This window comes from Elephantulus edwardii, unplaced genomic scaffold, assembly GCF_000299155.1.
Source record: "Elephantulus edwardii isolate Elephantulus edwardi_28Jun2011 unplaced genomic scaffold, EleEdw1.0 scaffold00026, whole genome shotgun sequence".
In the NCBI taxonomy this organism is placed as follows: domain Eukaryota; kingdom Metazoa; phylum Chordata; class Mammalia; order Macroscelidea; family Macroscelididae; genus Elephantulus; species Elephantulus edwardii.
Window position 1 is genome coordinate 4173887 of NW_006399776.1, and position 16348 is coordinate 4190234.

At 40.0% G+C, this 16348-nt stretch overlaps 2 protein-coding genes and 1 pseudogene across 2 annotated transcripts in view; all 3 read right to left on the reverse strand.

Annotated features, from left to right (window-relative positions):
- Nucleotides 1–328: 328 nt before the first annotated feature.
- HAUS2 (HAUS augmin-like complex, subunit 2) overlaps nt 329–16348 on the reverse strand; it is a 26457-nt gene continuing 10437 nt past the window's right edge. Inside the window, 5 exon segments of the mRNA XM_006883215.1 lie at nt 329–538; nt 1741–1849; nt 8012–8144; nt 13968–14037; nt 14317–14409. Of these exon segments, the coding sequence (XP_006883277.1) occupies nt 329–538; nt 1741–1849; nt 8012–8144; nt 13968–14037; nt 14317–14409 (615 nt within the window).
- Nucleotides 3406–4200, reverse strand: LOC102849290 (40S ribosomal protein S3a-like). The gene has a single exon (XM_006882973.1). It carries the CDS (start codon nt 4198–4200, stop codon nt 3406–3408), a length of 795 nt encoding a protein of 264 aa, XP_006883035.1.
- On the reverse strand, nt 5680–6684 carry LOC102847001 (annotated as a pseudogene).

Genomic DNA, 16348 nt, shown 5'->3' on the forward strand with positions numbered 1-16348 from the left:
AATTCCCTTGTGGATAGGCTAACATGGCCAGTTCGCATATTCTCACCAATCTACACAGCAAAGTCTAACAATGGCTAGGAAAAGTTGTAGTAAAAGATAAACTCCACAGGTCCTTGCTAATTTCACTGAAAATAATGAAAATATATGGAATGAGGGGGGAATGAAGAGGGTAATTCAGTTTGGCCTTAATGAATCTGGAATTCTGGTACTCCATTATAAACAGGGTTCTTTCAGTATTGCTAGCAGAAAAGCCCATAAATACCTAAAGTTACATTTTATTAAAACTAGCCTTCTTAAATATATTTATGCAAAACTAAAGAGTTAGCATTTATTTAGCATTAATAGTTTGGACATGAACTTTAGAATTAAAACGTTAAGGAGGCATTACAACGTCATGTTTACGAAGATCATTCTCTTCAGCTAATATTTTAGGGACACAAGATGAAACTTCCCTTTGTTGTTCTCGCCACTTGAGTATGTTCTCTGCTAGTTCTTCTGTCTCAGTTACCAAAATATCCATCTTTGCCAAAGCCTTGTTCTGTAACATATTAAAGAGGAAACAGGAGAGAAATTGCATGGCAGTCATTCATTCATCATTTTTTCACCAAGAATTATGACACCAAAGTTAACACCATTGTCACCTAATGCAGAAGGCTCCTCCACTTCTCATAGTAAACATCTTTTCATTGTAAGTTCAACTTTTCTTGGTCTTCAGGGCAAGTGATCCTCCAGCTACACTGTCAAGCCTAATCTTCCTAAAATTCACTCTCATATATCAGTCTGTTGCACAGACAATATCTCAAATTCAGTTTAGCTGCAGTTCAGCCAACATTGACTGGACATCTAATACAAGTGCAAAATAAAGTCAAAAAAGCAAAATGTTCTTTCACCTCTACTTGATCCTATTCAAGTCACTAAGGGTAGACATTTTATTACTTTGGATATGTTCCTTTATCCAAGTTAACAATCAAGATCTAGAATTCTTCCCCCAAAACCCTTCTTAAAACTAAAGAATCCCTTTGTTTTAAATCTACTCTTTGAAAAATTAATTATTGCCCAAGTTTCTCTGCCTTTACTTTCTCCACCTGCTCTTCTAACCCAGAGCTTCTCTCTTTTGTCCTCAAAATTCATCTGAGTATCTTGTTAAATTAGGATAGATTGATTGATTCTAAAGGCTTAAGCTAAACTAAATCTGTAATTCTCTATTCCTAACAAGCCCCCAGGGACACTGATGCGCGCTCTCTCTCTCTCTCTCTCTCTCTCTCTCTCTCTCTCTCCCCCCATTTAAGAGTAGCAAGGTTCATTCTAATTTACCCAGTATTTTCTCCATGAGTAAGTCAAAGCTTTGGCATGCTACTTTCCTGTACCATTCACTTAAAAAAAAAATTCACTGTGTCCCCAGTATTCAGACGGCAGAGTCTAACCTCTTCATTCTAAAGAGGAGAAAGACTGGCTTACACACTTTCTTGAGTAGTGAGATAATTGTGAGAGAGAAGTTTATTTTCTAATTATAGGGTTTGTTAGGAAAGTAACAAATTCAATTCCGGTTAGACACATTAAGGATACAATTCTTCAGTCAGGACTGCTTTACCTCAGGTGGGTTGCCTGGCAGAGGACCTTCTGACCACTTGCCTCAATGTTATGGGTCATAAATATTTTAGTATGAAAGAGAGACAGCTAAAAATAATTATGAAAGGCACTGATGAGGAACTAAGATGTCATCATAGCACCAATACTTACTATATTCTTTAGATTTTCATCTAACTGAGGAATGTTTCTAATTGTTTCAAGATGAGCTTCTAATTTCTCAATGAAATTCACTGCCAACTCCAATAACTGTACCATGCATCTGGGAGAGAAAAAATATTCATTTTTTAAAATTTATTTTGTATTCTCTTTTGAGAAAAAAATAACAAACACAAAAATAACAATCAAGTCATGGTAATATTGATCATAAAATGATTCTCTTTTACTGTAGGAAAGATCTAATTTGTCATCCAGACAGATAATCGGAGATAACACTAATCATAACCAGAACTCAACCTAATATTAAGACAAGCCTCAATGATAAAAATAGTCTTATATAAGGGTTTTTCCCTAGATAAATGCCATTTTATTTCAGTTTACTCTTTTTCTTAGTGAAGAGTGAGAATAAGTGTAAATGTCCTTTCACAAAAACAATCTATACAAAAAAACTACTACACATTTTTCCAAAATGCTTTTAAAATCATTACTTCTTCGGCAAGTCATTATACTGAATAGATATTGATTCCATAAGAATGAGAGATTTTGTTTATTATTTTACTAAAAAGCAAAGTGTCTTACCACTCGAGAAAACACTGATTTGCTCAGGGTCTGCTAGTGAAGTACTGAAGGAAGACGTCAGCAAGAGATTTCAAGGCCTGTTTATTTTTTTTAGGGGTAAAACTGTATCTTCAATATGATAACAATAATCTTAAGAAGAGAAAAACTGAAATAATCTCCATTTTGTTGTTGTGTGCTGTTGGGTTAGAACCAACTGATAGCTAGCTGACCATCCAGCAGGTTTTCAGAGGCAGTAAATCACAAGGGAGAAGACTGCCTAACTTTCTCCCAAGGAGCAGTTAGTGGATTCAAAACACTCGCCATTGGGTTGCCAGTGAAATTCTTTACCCACTAGGCCATCAATCTATTAATTGAGGAAACTGAGGTTAATAGTTACATCATTTGCCCAAGATTCTGAAGCATATAAATAACAAAGAGATTAGAACCCAGTTTTTCTCTTCCTTAATTGACATTATTTACATCTGTTGCTACTTAAAACTCCTTTTTGTCCATGCCACTTCTAAAACAAGTTTTATATGTGTTGATGTTGTGTGCTATCAAGTCAGCTACCCTTCAGTGGATTTTCTGAAGCAGTAAATTGCATTGTCCATCCTTCTTCTGTGTAGTAGCTAGAGGGTTGAACTGTGTGCCTTTGGAATTGCAGCACAGACTCTTACCACCAACTCACCAGAGCTCCCTAGTTTTATGTATGTTGTTGTTTGCCATTGAGCCAGAAATAACCCATAGCTGACCCTATAGCAGGTTTTCTAAGCAATAAATTGCACAGAAGGAGACTGTCCATCTTTTTCCCAGGGAGCAGCTGGTAGATTTGAAATGTGCAGCTTTGTACATGAAAAAAATTTTCACAGAGGAAGATATTCAGTTGAGCAACAGACACATGAAAAAAATGCTCAAAATCACCGGCAGTAAGAAAGATGCGTATCAAAGCCACAATGAGATATCATCTCACTCAAGTAACAGTGGCAAAGTTTAATAGGACAGCAAGTAGTAAATGTTGGAGAGGATGTGGCAAGATAGGAACTCTTTTTTTTTTAAATTACAAATAATAATTTTTATGTGTAATTATTAAAAGGCTGAATTTTAAACAGATTCTTGAACTGGTGGCTCATAACCATCTGCTCGTTCAACTTTTGCACCTGTCTCATCTCCAGTAGCTTTTCCAGAGCTACCACCTTCACTATGAAGCTCCATGAGTTTGCCCAATTCAAACCCGGGCTTCTTGAGCATTTTTACTTTCCTAACAAATATATCATGGAGAGGATAAATAGACTGGCAAGCCTTTTCTATGTCTTTTCCAATGCTGTCTGGAATCAATTTATTGACCACCTCTTTCAAGTCATTTGTCTGCACCTCTTGGGTCATGATTTCCATCATTTTCTTCCGGATTTGGCGGACCTGTTGGTGCTGAGCATAAGATGTCTTCCGAATCTGATTGTTGCATTTTTTTGTAAAACCAACACAAAATAGACGGAGCAAATAACCATTGGTGGTTTTGACATCAACATGTGCTTCAATCATGGTCTGCCATTTTTTGACCATGGAGCACATTTTGTCCCGGGTAAGATCCATGCCATGGAAGTTGGTGAGGCAGTTTTTGCCTTGAACATCTTCAGTAATTAGCTTGAATTTTCTAAATGCAACTTCGTCATTTTGCAAATAAGCAAGGCTCACTTCAAAAACACGACCCTTGAGTCCATCAGATGCAATTTTGGTTCCTTGAGTCCTTGTGATTAATGTCTTCCCAATATTTCTTATACTGAACATTGCTGGCACCTTTACATCATACCAATCTTTCTTAGAAAATGGATCAACCACTTTCTTCTTGGCTCCTTTTTTGCCACCTTTTGTAAGGCGCTTGTTCTTGCCAACCGCCATGGTGGTGCCGAAAGAACGAAAAGAAGATAGGAACTCTTTTTTTTTTCTTTTCTTCTTTTTTATTAACATTATATATAAAGATGGATCCAGTAAGAAAGCAGAAATGGGAGGCTGGGAGAGGGTGGGAGTTGGCTTCATTCCTGTTCCCCTGGAGTGGGACTCTGAGGCTCGCTGCCTCTGTCCCACTCCACACATCCCACCAACCCTCAATCCAGCTGGAGTCCACATCCCCCTTTCTCTCTCTAACTTACAACGCAGCTCCATCCAGGACGAAAGGGTCACATAAATAGGAAACCACAGTAGGGAGGAGACTACTTCTCTCTGTTGCTTTTTAAAAAAAATACATACTATATATATAGCTCCAGTCGTCCATCTTTCACCACATCAGGGGCAGAGGAGGGTTAGCTCTGGGGGGACAGCTGTGCGAGGGAGGGGCATTCTCCCCCCAGACAGCCACCCTCTCACCCATAAAGGCACCAAGTTATGATCTTCTGCACCTCACTCGGCATTCTTCTACTCAATCTGCTTCCAGAGCCACCAGAAAGGGGGTGTTAGAGGGGGTTGTCTTGCCTAGTATGTCTCCTAGGAGATTTGGGGTTTGGCACCCAAACTGCCAACTTACTGGAGGAGAAGAAGAGGTGGGGTGGGGGTTGGGGCCGAGCAGAAGCGCCCGCCTGAGAGGGGTTGGGTCCTATCTGTTAACAATGCCCTTCGTTTTCCTATTTTTCAACAGCTTTTAAAACCAAAGTCGTGCAAAGTCTTGTACATGGAAGAAATAGGTCCTTAGGCAAGACATGGGAGCCTCTCCCCTCATCTCCCCAGAATGGAGGGGAGAGAAGGCTCTTTTAGTTCTTCCCTCTAAAGCCACAAATATTAAACATTTCCCTCATGAGGGGAATTTTCTTTGGTTTAGCCCTCAGTTCTTAAATGAGAGGAGAAGTTTGGGGGCTGGTCCAGGCCCCTCTCCCTGAGTCCCAGTTACGACGTCTGGTTTCTTTTCTTTTTGGCAGAGGGCCCTCGGGAAGGGGACGGTCACAGATGGCTTGGGAGAATCCCACGGTGCCTGGTGCCCCAGCCCACTCGTGACATGTGAATGCTCCACAGTCTTCCCCCGCCTGTCCTCCAGTTCTCCAGTCCGGACACAGGTACTGTGTTTCAAAATGTAAAAAGTGATGAGCCGTCTTTAAAGCCACTCCGGGCTCTTTGAGTGGAAGCGAGACAGCTGTCCCAGCTGGAATGGGTGCCCCAACTGGAGGGACCCTTTAGTATCTGGGCAGGGGGAGGTGGTCCAGGGGACATCCTCAGTCCATGTAAATGTCATCTGGTAGCACTTGGATCCCTGGAGGAAGGGACAAGGGATGGGGAAAGGAGGCACCCTTTCCCTGGGCCCCTCGATGATTCCTGAGTGTCATCTAGGATGGAAGCACCTTCTGCCTGGTCCCGGGGTCCTTCGTGGGGAGTTCAGGCCAGGTGGGGTGTTCAGTACACAGCCCCAGGGTTGGGCGGTGGCCCCGGGGAGGCATGGTGCAGGGTGGCCTGCTGAGGCGGCTGCTGCTGCAAGTGGGGTCCGCTCAGGTTCTGCGCGTGGTACCAGGAGTTGGTGGGGTCATCCAGGTAGCTGGGGGAGGCGCCGTACGGGAGTGGCGGGGGCAGCTGGCTTCGAGCAGGGGCCAGAGTGGAGTGAGAGGAGGTGTCCCAGAGGGCAGGTGATGGTGGCGAGTTACAGGCCATGGAATCGCTGTTGTTGGGGCTGTGCTCCAGGGGCACCGCCCCATTCTTGTAGAGCTTTTTGAACTTGGAGCGGCGGTTCTGAAACCAGATTTTCACCTGTGTCTGCGTGAGGCCCAACTGCGCGGCCAGCTCAGCGCGCTCGGGCAGCGCCAGGTACTGGGCCTTCTGGAAGGGTCTCTGCAGGGCGGCCAGCTGGTAACTAGAGTAGATGGTGCGGGGCTTTCAGGCTTTCTTGGACTTCCCATTCACCATGCGCACCTCGGCTTCCGGCTCCTCCTTCACTGATACTGGGTCCTGGGCAGGCAGGGGCTGCTCGAGGTAAGCTCCGTACTGCTGGTAGGAAGCCCCGTACATATATTCCGACTTGGGCGAGTAAGCGCCAGTGCCCGCAAGCCTGTTGAGATTGAACTGGTGGTGGGAGGTGTAGGGCTGGCCGGAGTAGTAGTCGTGCTGGGGCGAGCTGTAGTACCCCAGGTCGGTTACGGAGGACTCGGGCATAGTGGGCGAGTCTTTGGAGCCGGCATGGCAGCTGAGCGAGCTGGAGAGGTCGGTGAGGATGCTGCTGAGCTTGCGGTCGAAGGAGCCACTCTTCCTGGCGGCCGCCTCGTCTCGCCGGGGCTGGCCTCCGAGCGGAGGCGGGAGCGAGTGCAGGGGAGGCGACGGAGCCAAGCCCCGCAGAGAGAGGTGGGTGTCCTGAGGGGGAGACCGGTGGAGGTGGGCGTCTGCAGGCCGCCGAGGGGAGGGCCTGGCCATGTCTCAGGGGAGGGGGAAGCCGAGGGGCTCTCAGATCATCACGGGCCGTCGGGCGGGGTCGCTGTGCGCCTCTGCTCGCGTCCCAAGCCACAGTCAAATGCTCAGAAGATAGGAACTCTTACACACTGTTGGTGGGACTGTAAAATGGTACAACCACTCCAGAAGGCAGTTTGGCATATCTTCAGAAAGCTGAACATAGAGATTCCATAATACCCAGCTATACCACTGCTTGGAATATACTGAGAAAATGAGAACTGAGGCATGAATGGAGACTTTGTACACCAATGTTCATAGCAGCGTTATTAATCACTGCACGATAATGGAAACAGCTTAAATCTGCAACCACAATCGAATGGCCTGAGAAATTATGGTATATTCACACAATGGAATACTATGCAGCATGCTGGAACAATGATTTTATAAATCACTACCCAACTTGGGAGGTACTGGAGAGCATTATGCTAAGTGAACTAACTCAGTCCTATAAGGACAAATACTGTATAATAACATTACTGTAGAACATGTATGAGGATAGGGGGGTTCGAGCAGAGGGGTGAGGCTGGGCCGAGAGGAGGGGAGGAGTTAATTTTAGGGTCACACAAATTTGATGGGTGGAGGGAGGGATGGTAAAGGAAATGGGAAAGATCTGGTGTGAAAACAATGTATATTAAGTTTGTAAGTAAACCAACATAAAATAAAAATTTTATTAAAGAAGAAATGTGCAGCTTTAAGACTGTAGAACAGTTTCTTACCATTAGGCCACCAGAGCTCCCTAGTTTACATATAGGCAGTGTTAACTTAAGATTTCATTCACTCCATGGAAAAATCTACATATACTAAAAATAATTTTTACCTCATTTTCTCCACATATAATTTCTTTCCTAAAGTCATAATTTAAAACTTTCAGAACACAATGGGCAAAAGGAACTCTTTGCTCTTCACCAGGCTGCTGTTGTTGGGAGCCTCCAATTCAGAACAACCTAATGTAAAACAGAATGAAACACTACCTGGTCCTGCATCATATTCACAGTTGTTGCTAAATCTGCGTCCATTTTTCACAGCCATTATGATAATCTGTTTTGTGAGGTTGGCCTCTTTTTTTTGGTTGACTTTACTAAACATGATATCCTTCTCCAGAGACTAATTCCTCTAACCATAGCTATATTTCTTTTAAAGCAAAAATTAAAAAACAAAAAAAAGCTTAATGCATCAGCATTAATAATATCAACATATATAATTATTGAAATACTGTTTAATGAATTATATTTAAAAGTAATTGTCCTCAAAGTACAAATAAAATCTTTTATTCTCCACCTTTCAGTCATACCTGTGATAAACTGCTTCAATAGGCAAGTTTTCCTGGCATATGGGTTTCATCAGTCTCTGCCTGAGGGACCTCTTCTCTTTCAGCACAGCTTCCAAATGATTATTCATGCTTTGTAGAGTATGACATTTCTGAGCTACATTAAACCAGAAACAGGAATAAAATTAGCAATATAATGTTTTGGAATCATTTATGCCTTCTTTGTTCTAGTTTAATGCTGCCAATGTTAAACCCACCATTTTGCTCCTAAATTTTTCCTTTTGCTATTTTTAATATCAATACCAGTTCCAATGTGAACTTTCTTCTACTGACAAATTCTGCTATTACTTTTTTCTGGTCTTTTAATTCCACTTCTAGTTTCGTTTTTATAGCTGGAGCCATACTGTTCACATAGTCCATTTTCCTATCCATTCACTATACTATCTAGAACATTTTTTAAAGTTGTAATATTTTAGTTATCTCAGTACATCCCCAGAATTCGATTAATGAATTCCAATTCTGCTTCTTTTATATTCTTACCTAGAAAATACTCCAGATTTAACCAAAAAGTTTCAAGGATAGCTCCCTGAACTCCTTTACATGAGCTAGCCTCACTAATTATTGACACTTGGTTCTATTTCTTGCCCTATCCCACCCCCTTTACATACCTATAAACTAAAAACTAAATCCTTTACCATGTCATCAATTCTGAGTCATGGCAATTCCAAGAGAAGAACTGGATATTACCAGATCTTTCTTCCATAAAGCCAACGGTAGGTTTAAAATTATCAGGTTGTTGTTTTCTTTTTACTTTATTATATGTGTGTGTGTGTGTATGTGCTGTCAAATCAGATCTGACTGGTACAGGAGGAGACTGTCCCTCCTTCTCCACAGAGCATCTGGTGGATTCGAACTGTGCACTTCTGGGATTGCAGTTCAGCTTCTTGCCACTAAACTTATCAATTTTTAGGTTAATGTGAAGCTACTGTCTTTTCTCTAAGGAGTGTTTCCTTTTAGGGGAAAACAGTATTTAGCAAACAAGATCTGGAGACTAAGGATACTCATTGGCAACATCAGAGTGTTATCATTTTAGATCCTTTCAGTAGACAAAGATGGCGTGGGGGGAATCTACATATACAGTTAGTTTCTGACTTCAGATGACTATCATGTCAGTTCTAAACTGAATACTCTTCTCTTTGTTAGTTTTGATTATGTTGTTGTTGTTAGGTGCCATCAAGTCAAGTATGACTCATAGTGACCCTATGAACAAATCTGAATTCTGTCCTAACCGCATCATTCCATTCTTATCATATTCAACACAGTAAGCTCCTTGCTGCAGTCACTGTGTCAATCCACCCTTTACCTTTCCAAACATGACATCCTTTTCTAAGGAATGGACTCTCCTAGCAACATGCCCAGTGAGATGAAGTTTCACCATGCTTGCCTCCAAGGAGCACTCTAGCTACACTTTTCCCAAGACATATCTGTTTGCTCTTTTGGCAGTCCATAGGATATTCAGTGCTTTTCTCTAACAACAAAATTCAAAGGCATCAATTATTCTTCTGTCATCCTTATTCATCATCTAGCTCTCAGATGAATAAACTCAAAAGACCATGGCCTGAATAAGGTGTACCTTAGTCTTCTAACTAACAATTTCTCCTCAGTAATTTGTAGAGATCCCTGACAGTAGATTTCCCCAATGCAAAATGTTTCTTCATCTCCTGACTGCTAATACTAAGGGTATTAACTATGCATCCAAGTAAGATGAAATTGCAGATAACTTCAACCTTTCTCCATCTTATCATGATGTTGGGTATTGGTCCAATGGTAAAGATTTTTGTCTTCTTGATGTAAAGATGCAATCCATATTGAAGGCCAATCTTTGATCCTCTGCAATAAGTGTTTCAAGTTTCCTCACTTTCAGCAAGCAAGGCTGTGTTATGTGCATAGCTCAAGTTGTTGATGAGTCTTCCTCCATGGCATATTCAGTGTCTTCTCTAACACAATTCAAAAGCATCAATTCTCCCTTTTTTATGTATGTATATACATATGTATACACAAATTCTTTTTTTTGAATATATGTATATACCATATGATGTATTTGCATCAGAGAGCTGGACAATGACTAGAGATGATGGAGAATTTCTGCCTTTGAGCTATGGTGTTGGAAAAGAGTATTGAGTATACATACCATGGACTGCTAAGAGAAAAAACAGGTTTCTCCTAGAGAGAGTGAAAGCAGGCTGCTCCTTGGAAGCAAGGATTCTAAAGCTTCATCTGACATACTGTGGACATGTTGCAAGGAGTCCTTGGAGAGGGACATCATGCTTGGGAGGATGGAGGGACAGTGCAGGAGAGAGGAAGATCCTTAATGAGACTGATTCAGTGACTGGGGTAATGGGGTAGGTGTGTCAGAGACAACAGGACTGGTACAGGATAGAGCAGGGTTTAGGGCTGTTATACATAGGGTTGCTATGAGTCGCAGGTGACTCAATTGCACATAACACAACAACAACATATACTGTAAGTTTATATTTAATGTTTTCTATAAAAAAGACTGGATTTAAAAACTGATACTAAAAGGCAGTTATAAATTCCTTTCCTCTTGATCTCCGATATGCTCGAGTCCACTGTGTCAATTCCTGTCATCATCCTTCACTGATCCTCTACCTTTCCCAACATAATAATGTCTTTTTCCAAGGACTGGGCCCTCCTGACAACATGTCCAAAGAATGTGAGACCATCTTTGCCTTGAAGGAACACGCAGGATGCACTGTTCATATAACTCAGCAATTTTCTTTCTTAATCCTTTCCTTCATATAATTCTCTGTAACTTCCTCTTAGCTAGATATAATATTGTAGATACCTGAACAATACCATCATTCTTTCAGAAATCATGTATTATTACCATACCACCATCTGCTGTCGCTACTGCCTGAGCAACTGTAATCCATGGGTAGCAGGCCTTGAAGATGAAGATTACATATTGAGGCTATATGCTGAATCAAAACTGTCATTTGGGAGATAGATCCACCACTTTCACTTCTTGATTTAGATGTTCTACGTGAAGAGGAATGATGCTCTGGTAATCAAGTGAGTAGAAAAAAAAAATGTACTACAAATCCAAAGGCAAGCAGTTCAAATCCACCAGCCAGTCTGATGGAGAAAGATGGTCAAGCTCCTTTCACACAACTCACATACAGCCTCTAAAAACCTGCTATAAGGTCAGCTATGAGTCAGTTCAACTTGATGGCACATGATTACAACTATAAGACAAAGGAGCTCTGATGCTGAAGTAGGAAAGTACTTCTAATCTAAAGGTCAACCCTCTCTCTGGTAATTTTAATCTACCAGTGTCTCTGTAGAAGAAAGATAGATAATCTGCTCCTATGCAATTGGCAGCCTCAGAGACAAGCTGGAAGGTCAGCTTTCAATGGCAATGAGAGAGAAATGTGAAGAGGGTGTCCTGGGGCATTATCTAGTAGCAACACAATCTTAAAAGGAATTTTCTTTCCAAGACAGAAAGATCATAATTCTAGGATGAAACAATTTAAAAATTAATCTTCAATAGCATAATCATCATCCAATCTGGAGCTACTCATGTAGTAGACTTGTTCTTGTTGTTCATCGCCACTGAATAGAAACCAACTCAGAGTGGGTTTTCAGAGGCTGTAAACCACACAGGAGGAGACAGTTATGTTTGTTAATATTTCTGAAAGCTCAGGGGTTTTAGAAACATAAAAAGAAAATGTCTTCAAAACATAAAAATCCTACAGCATTTCCTCCAAGTAACAGTACAATTCTATCTTTAAAGGATTTGAAACTAGGCATCAATTTTGCCTTTGTGAACCCAAGTCTATAGTACCCTTTTCTAAAACAAGTATGCTTTGTCCATGTTGATAATCTGCTCTGATAGATATTCTTCATCTTGTAATCTTCAAATAACATAATCATCATCCAAGCTCTGGAGTTACTCTTCCAGTCCATTCTTGAATTTTCCAGGAAGTTCACCATGGGTGCTTCCTGTTTATCCAGTTACATTTGTACAGCATGTAAGTCAAATGTGCATTTGAAGTTATAAAAGTAGCCCTTGCTGGCATTTTTAAATCACTTTCTTATTGTTATTTCATGGTTTTTAAAAAGCTGCATGCTTTTGTTTTGTTTTTGCTTTAAAATGTTGGTAATATTAAAGTGCTAACATAATTTTATCAATTCTAGCAAGTATTATTTCCTATCATTTGAAGACAGAGCTTGAGTAAGACTCAGGAACATCTTGCTTAAGAGTTTCCAGTTTTCATTTCAATATGCTTTTGAAGTCAATGACTTAGAAAACACAGGACATACAGCCTCCTGGTTTTTTTATTCCTCCCACCCTCCTCCCCCTTCAACTGTTATTGTTGTTGCTAGGAGCTGTTGAGTTGTCTATGACTCATAGTGACTTCCATGACAATGGAACCTTGCCTTTTCATGTTTCCACCTTGCTCCAGTCTATTGTTGCAGTTACTGTGTCAGTTCCTTTGGTGGAAGGTCTTCCTGTCATTCACTGATCCTCTACATTTCCCAACACAATGTCTTTTTCCAAGGACAGGCCCTTTTGAGCTTGTATGGTTAATTATTCCAAGAGTTACTGATCATCTTATAGGTCTGTTTATTATTTGTCTAGAAGTTAAGCTATAGGAATGATTTTCAGTTCTAGTCTTTGAGGGTGAATAAGGGCCACACTCTTTCTTTTCTTTTTTTTTTTTTTTTTTTTTTTTTTTGTGTGAGTGTACCATCAAATCAGATCTGACTGGTACAGGAGGAGATTGTCCCTCCTTTTCCCCGGCAGAGCATCTGGTGGATTCGAACCGTGTGCCTCTGGGATTGTAGTTGCAGCTCCTTGCCACTAGGCCACCAGAGCTCCCCTAAGGGCCACACTCTTAAGGGTACTACTAGCCTTCATTAGACAAGTAAGCCTAATCTTTTTCACAATTTTTAGTTTTGTTCTACATTTTTCTCCCATTCTGCCAGGGACCATCTATTGTGAAATGGAGGTAGGCACCATCTCTCTAGAAGCTGAAAATATTTTTTAGTACTTTTGTTCTTTTCATGTAGCGATATATCCTAGCCTATGTTTTATGTAACAATGTACTGACATCAATTCATAAGGATCTTCTTTTCTCAGAGTATAACATGTGTGTAACATGAACACAAATTCCTAAGCATGAGCACTTAGCTTGTTTCTAAAATTTTCCAATTCCAAGCAATGCTACAAATCAATGAATCTGTGGCACATAATTTTTTTTTATTATCAAGGTCTATATTTGGGGTTAATTCTCAAGAGTTGACCATTTAAAGGACATATATAATTGTGTCTAGTATGAACAAAGTAACTGCCCATTATATTCCCCTGGGTATATAGATACCCATCTCAATCTTCTAATTTACAGTCTTCATTTTAACCATAAAGAAGCCTGGTGTCTTGACTGCTAACTAAAAGAGGGTTCAAACCTAGCAACAACTCTGCAGGAGAAAGATAATGCATCTGCTTCAATCAAGATTTACAGTCTCAGGGAACTCTGGTGACCTAGTGGCAGGAAGCTGCACTGCAATCCCAGAGGTACGCAGTTCAAATCCACCAGCTACTCTGATGGAGAAGGAGGGGCAATCTCCTCTTGTACCAGTCAAATCCAATTTGACAGTACACAGAAAAAAATAACAAATTTTTTTAAAAAATTTAAAAAAATTTACAGTCTCAAAAACCTATTATGTCTATAAGTTTGCAACAAGTGAGAACTGACAGCAATGAATATTTTAACCATGTCAGCTGCCTTCTATCAATTTCTTATATTTTCCAGATTTTAAGTAGCATTTGACTTGGTCACTTTTAACACTGGTTGCACTAGTCAAGTCAAGAGTACTTTATAATTTTGCTTACTTAAAATTATCCCGGAAAAATTTCAAAACCTAATGATTATTAGACAATAACCAAATCACTTACCTAAAAAGAAAGGATGAACAACATCTGCTGTATCTTTTTCTAGTTTTAAGACTTCAATTTCCAAGTTGTTCTGCAACAAAAGTAACATTTTGCTCATTCAGAAGAGATTGACGGTTTAAAAGCAAAGGAAAGTGATCTTTATGAGAGTCCAGTAGATTTAACAAACCTCTTCTTTAAAGTATTCAAGCTTGCTGCTGCTTTTGTTACTACTAACAACTATTATTACCAGTATACTACCAAAAAAAGTAAACCAAGTGCCAAATACTAAATATAATAGAATTGCTGATATTTGAATCTCTTTTTCTTTCCTGTACTATAAGTCGAAAGTAAAATGGCCAACATAATTTACCTGGTAGATTTCAGCTTGCATATTTGTGATCTGCTGTAACCTGGAGAAGTTCACAAAGCAAGGAGTTGATTTCTTTGATATATCTAATATCTCCTATTGGTAAAAGAATAGAGAAAGTAACAGTGTGTTATAGGAAATTTTTATTATGTTAAAATCATAGGCCAATAAGCCCAAGAGGCTATGTTATGTCCAAGACTCTTCAGAACATAAAGCATAGACTAAAACAATAATAATATATAGTTTCTGCTTTTAAAATCTTCACTATCACTTTTTCGAAGATGGCGCGGAAAGCGAAGAAGGAAGCCCCTGCCCCTCCCAAAACTGAAGCCAAAGCAATGACATTAAAGGCCAAGAAGGCAGTCCTGAAGGGCATCCACAGCCAAAAAAAAAAAAAAAAAAAAAGATCCGCAGGTCACCCACCTTCCGGTGGCCTAAGACGCTGAGACTCCAAAGGCAGCCCAAATACCCCTGGAACAGCGCCCCCAGGAGAAATAAGCTTGACCTATGCCATCATCAAATTTCCCCTGACCACTGAGTCAGCTATGAAGAAGATAGAAGATAACAACACACTTTTGTTCATTGTGGATGTCAAGGCCAACAAGCACCAAATTAAACAAGCTGTAAATAAGCTCTAGGACACTGATGTGGCTAAGGTCAACACTTTGATTAGGCCTGATGGAGAGAAGAAGGCCTATGTTCGACTTGCTCCTGATTATGATGCTTTGGATGTTGCCAACAAAATTGGGGTCATCTAAACTGAGTCCAGTGGGCTAATTCTAAATATAAATTTTTCTCACCATAAAAAAAAAATCTTCCCTATCACTATCATTTGACTATTTAAAAACTAAAAATAAATAAAATTTTGTATTACTGTCAAGATACTTGTACCACTACAGATCTGTATTGTTGTTGTTGTAAGGTGTCATGAGTTGCCTACAACTCACTGTGACCCCATGAACAACAGATCTGAACTTTACCCTATTTCACATCATCCTCGAAACCTCCAACATGCTTAAACACATTGTTACACAGTATCAATCCTTCTCATTGATGGCCTTCCTCTACTTTTCTGATCCTCCAACTTTCCCAGCATGATGTCCAATGACTGTCCCTCCTGAAAACATGCCCTAAGTATGTGAGACCAAGAGTCACCATTATTGACTCTGAGAAGCACCATGCTTGCACTTCTTCCAAGATAAACTTATTTGTTCTTTTGAGAGGCTATGAGATATTCAGAACTCTTCTCCAAACATCACAACTTAAAGGCAACAATTTCATTCAGTCAATAGGGCAAAAATGAGAAAACATCTAATGCATATTCTTTGCATCATCCTGACATCTTTTATCTTTCTTTTTGTTCTCTCTTATCCAATGAATTCACTGCCGTCAAGTAGACTCCAACTCATTGACACTGTTGGACAGTAAAAATTATCCTACTGGCTATCTGATAATGTAAAAATTAACAGGTGCATTTTATGGTTGTAAATTCTAACTGCCTCATCTCTCTCCCTTAGAATTGCTGATGCGTTCTCATTGTGACCTTTGGTTAGCAACCTGACACTTAATCCACTACATTAGCAGGATCTGCTCTCTTAGAAATAGCTCTCATTTCTTAACGTAAACTACTTACTCCAATAAAAAACTAGAATTGGGAAATACTATCATGATTATACATTATACCTTACATGCAAAGAGATGCTGAAAATAAAGAATTCTTAAGAAAATGGAGTCTATTTAGAATATTTCTGTTTCCTGTACTGCTAGGCATAGTCAGAAAATGAAATTCAGGACCTTTATGGTTAATACAAAAATTCCAATACAACTGTGATTATTTTTTTTTATTAACTCATGTCTGATAAATTTTTATTAGTAAACCAGATAATAATCACAAACATCAAGATGAGCAAGTTATTTGAAAAGCCTGAAATAAAGATACAGTAAGGGGCAGGGAGAATTTTTTTTTTAACATGATAGTAAACTGAATTGGCACCATGTTAAAAATGTAATTAGATACGCTAATGTTCCTAATAAG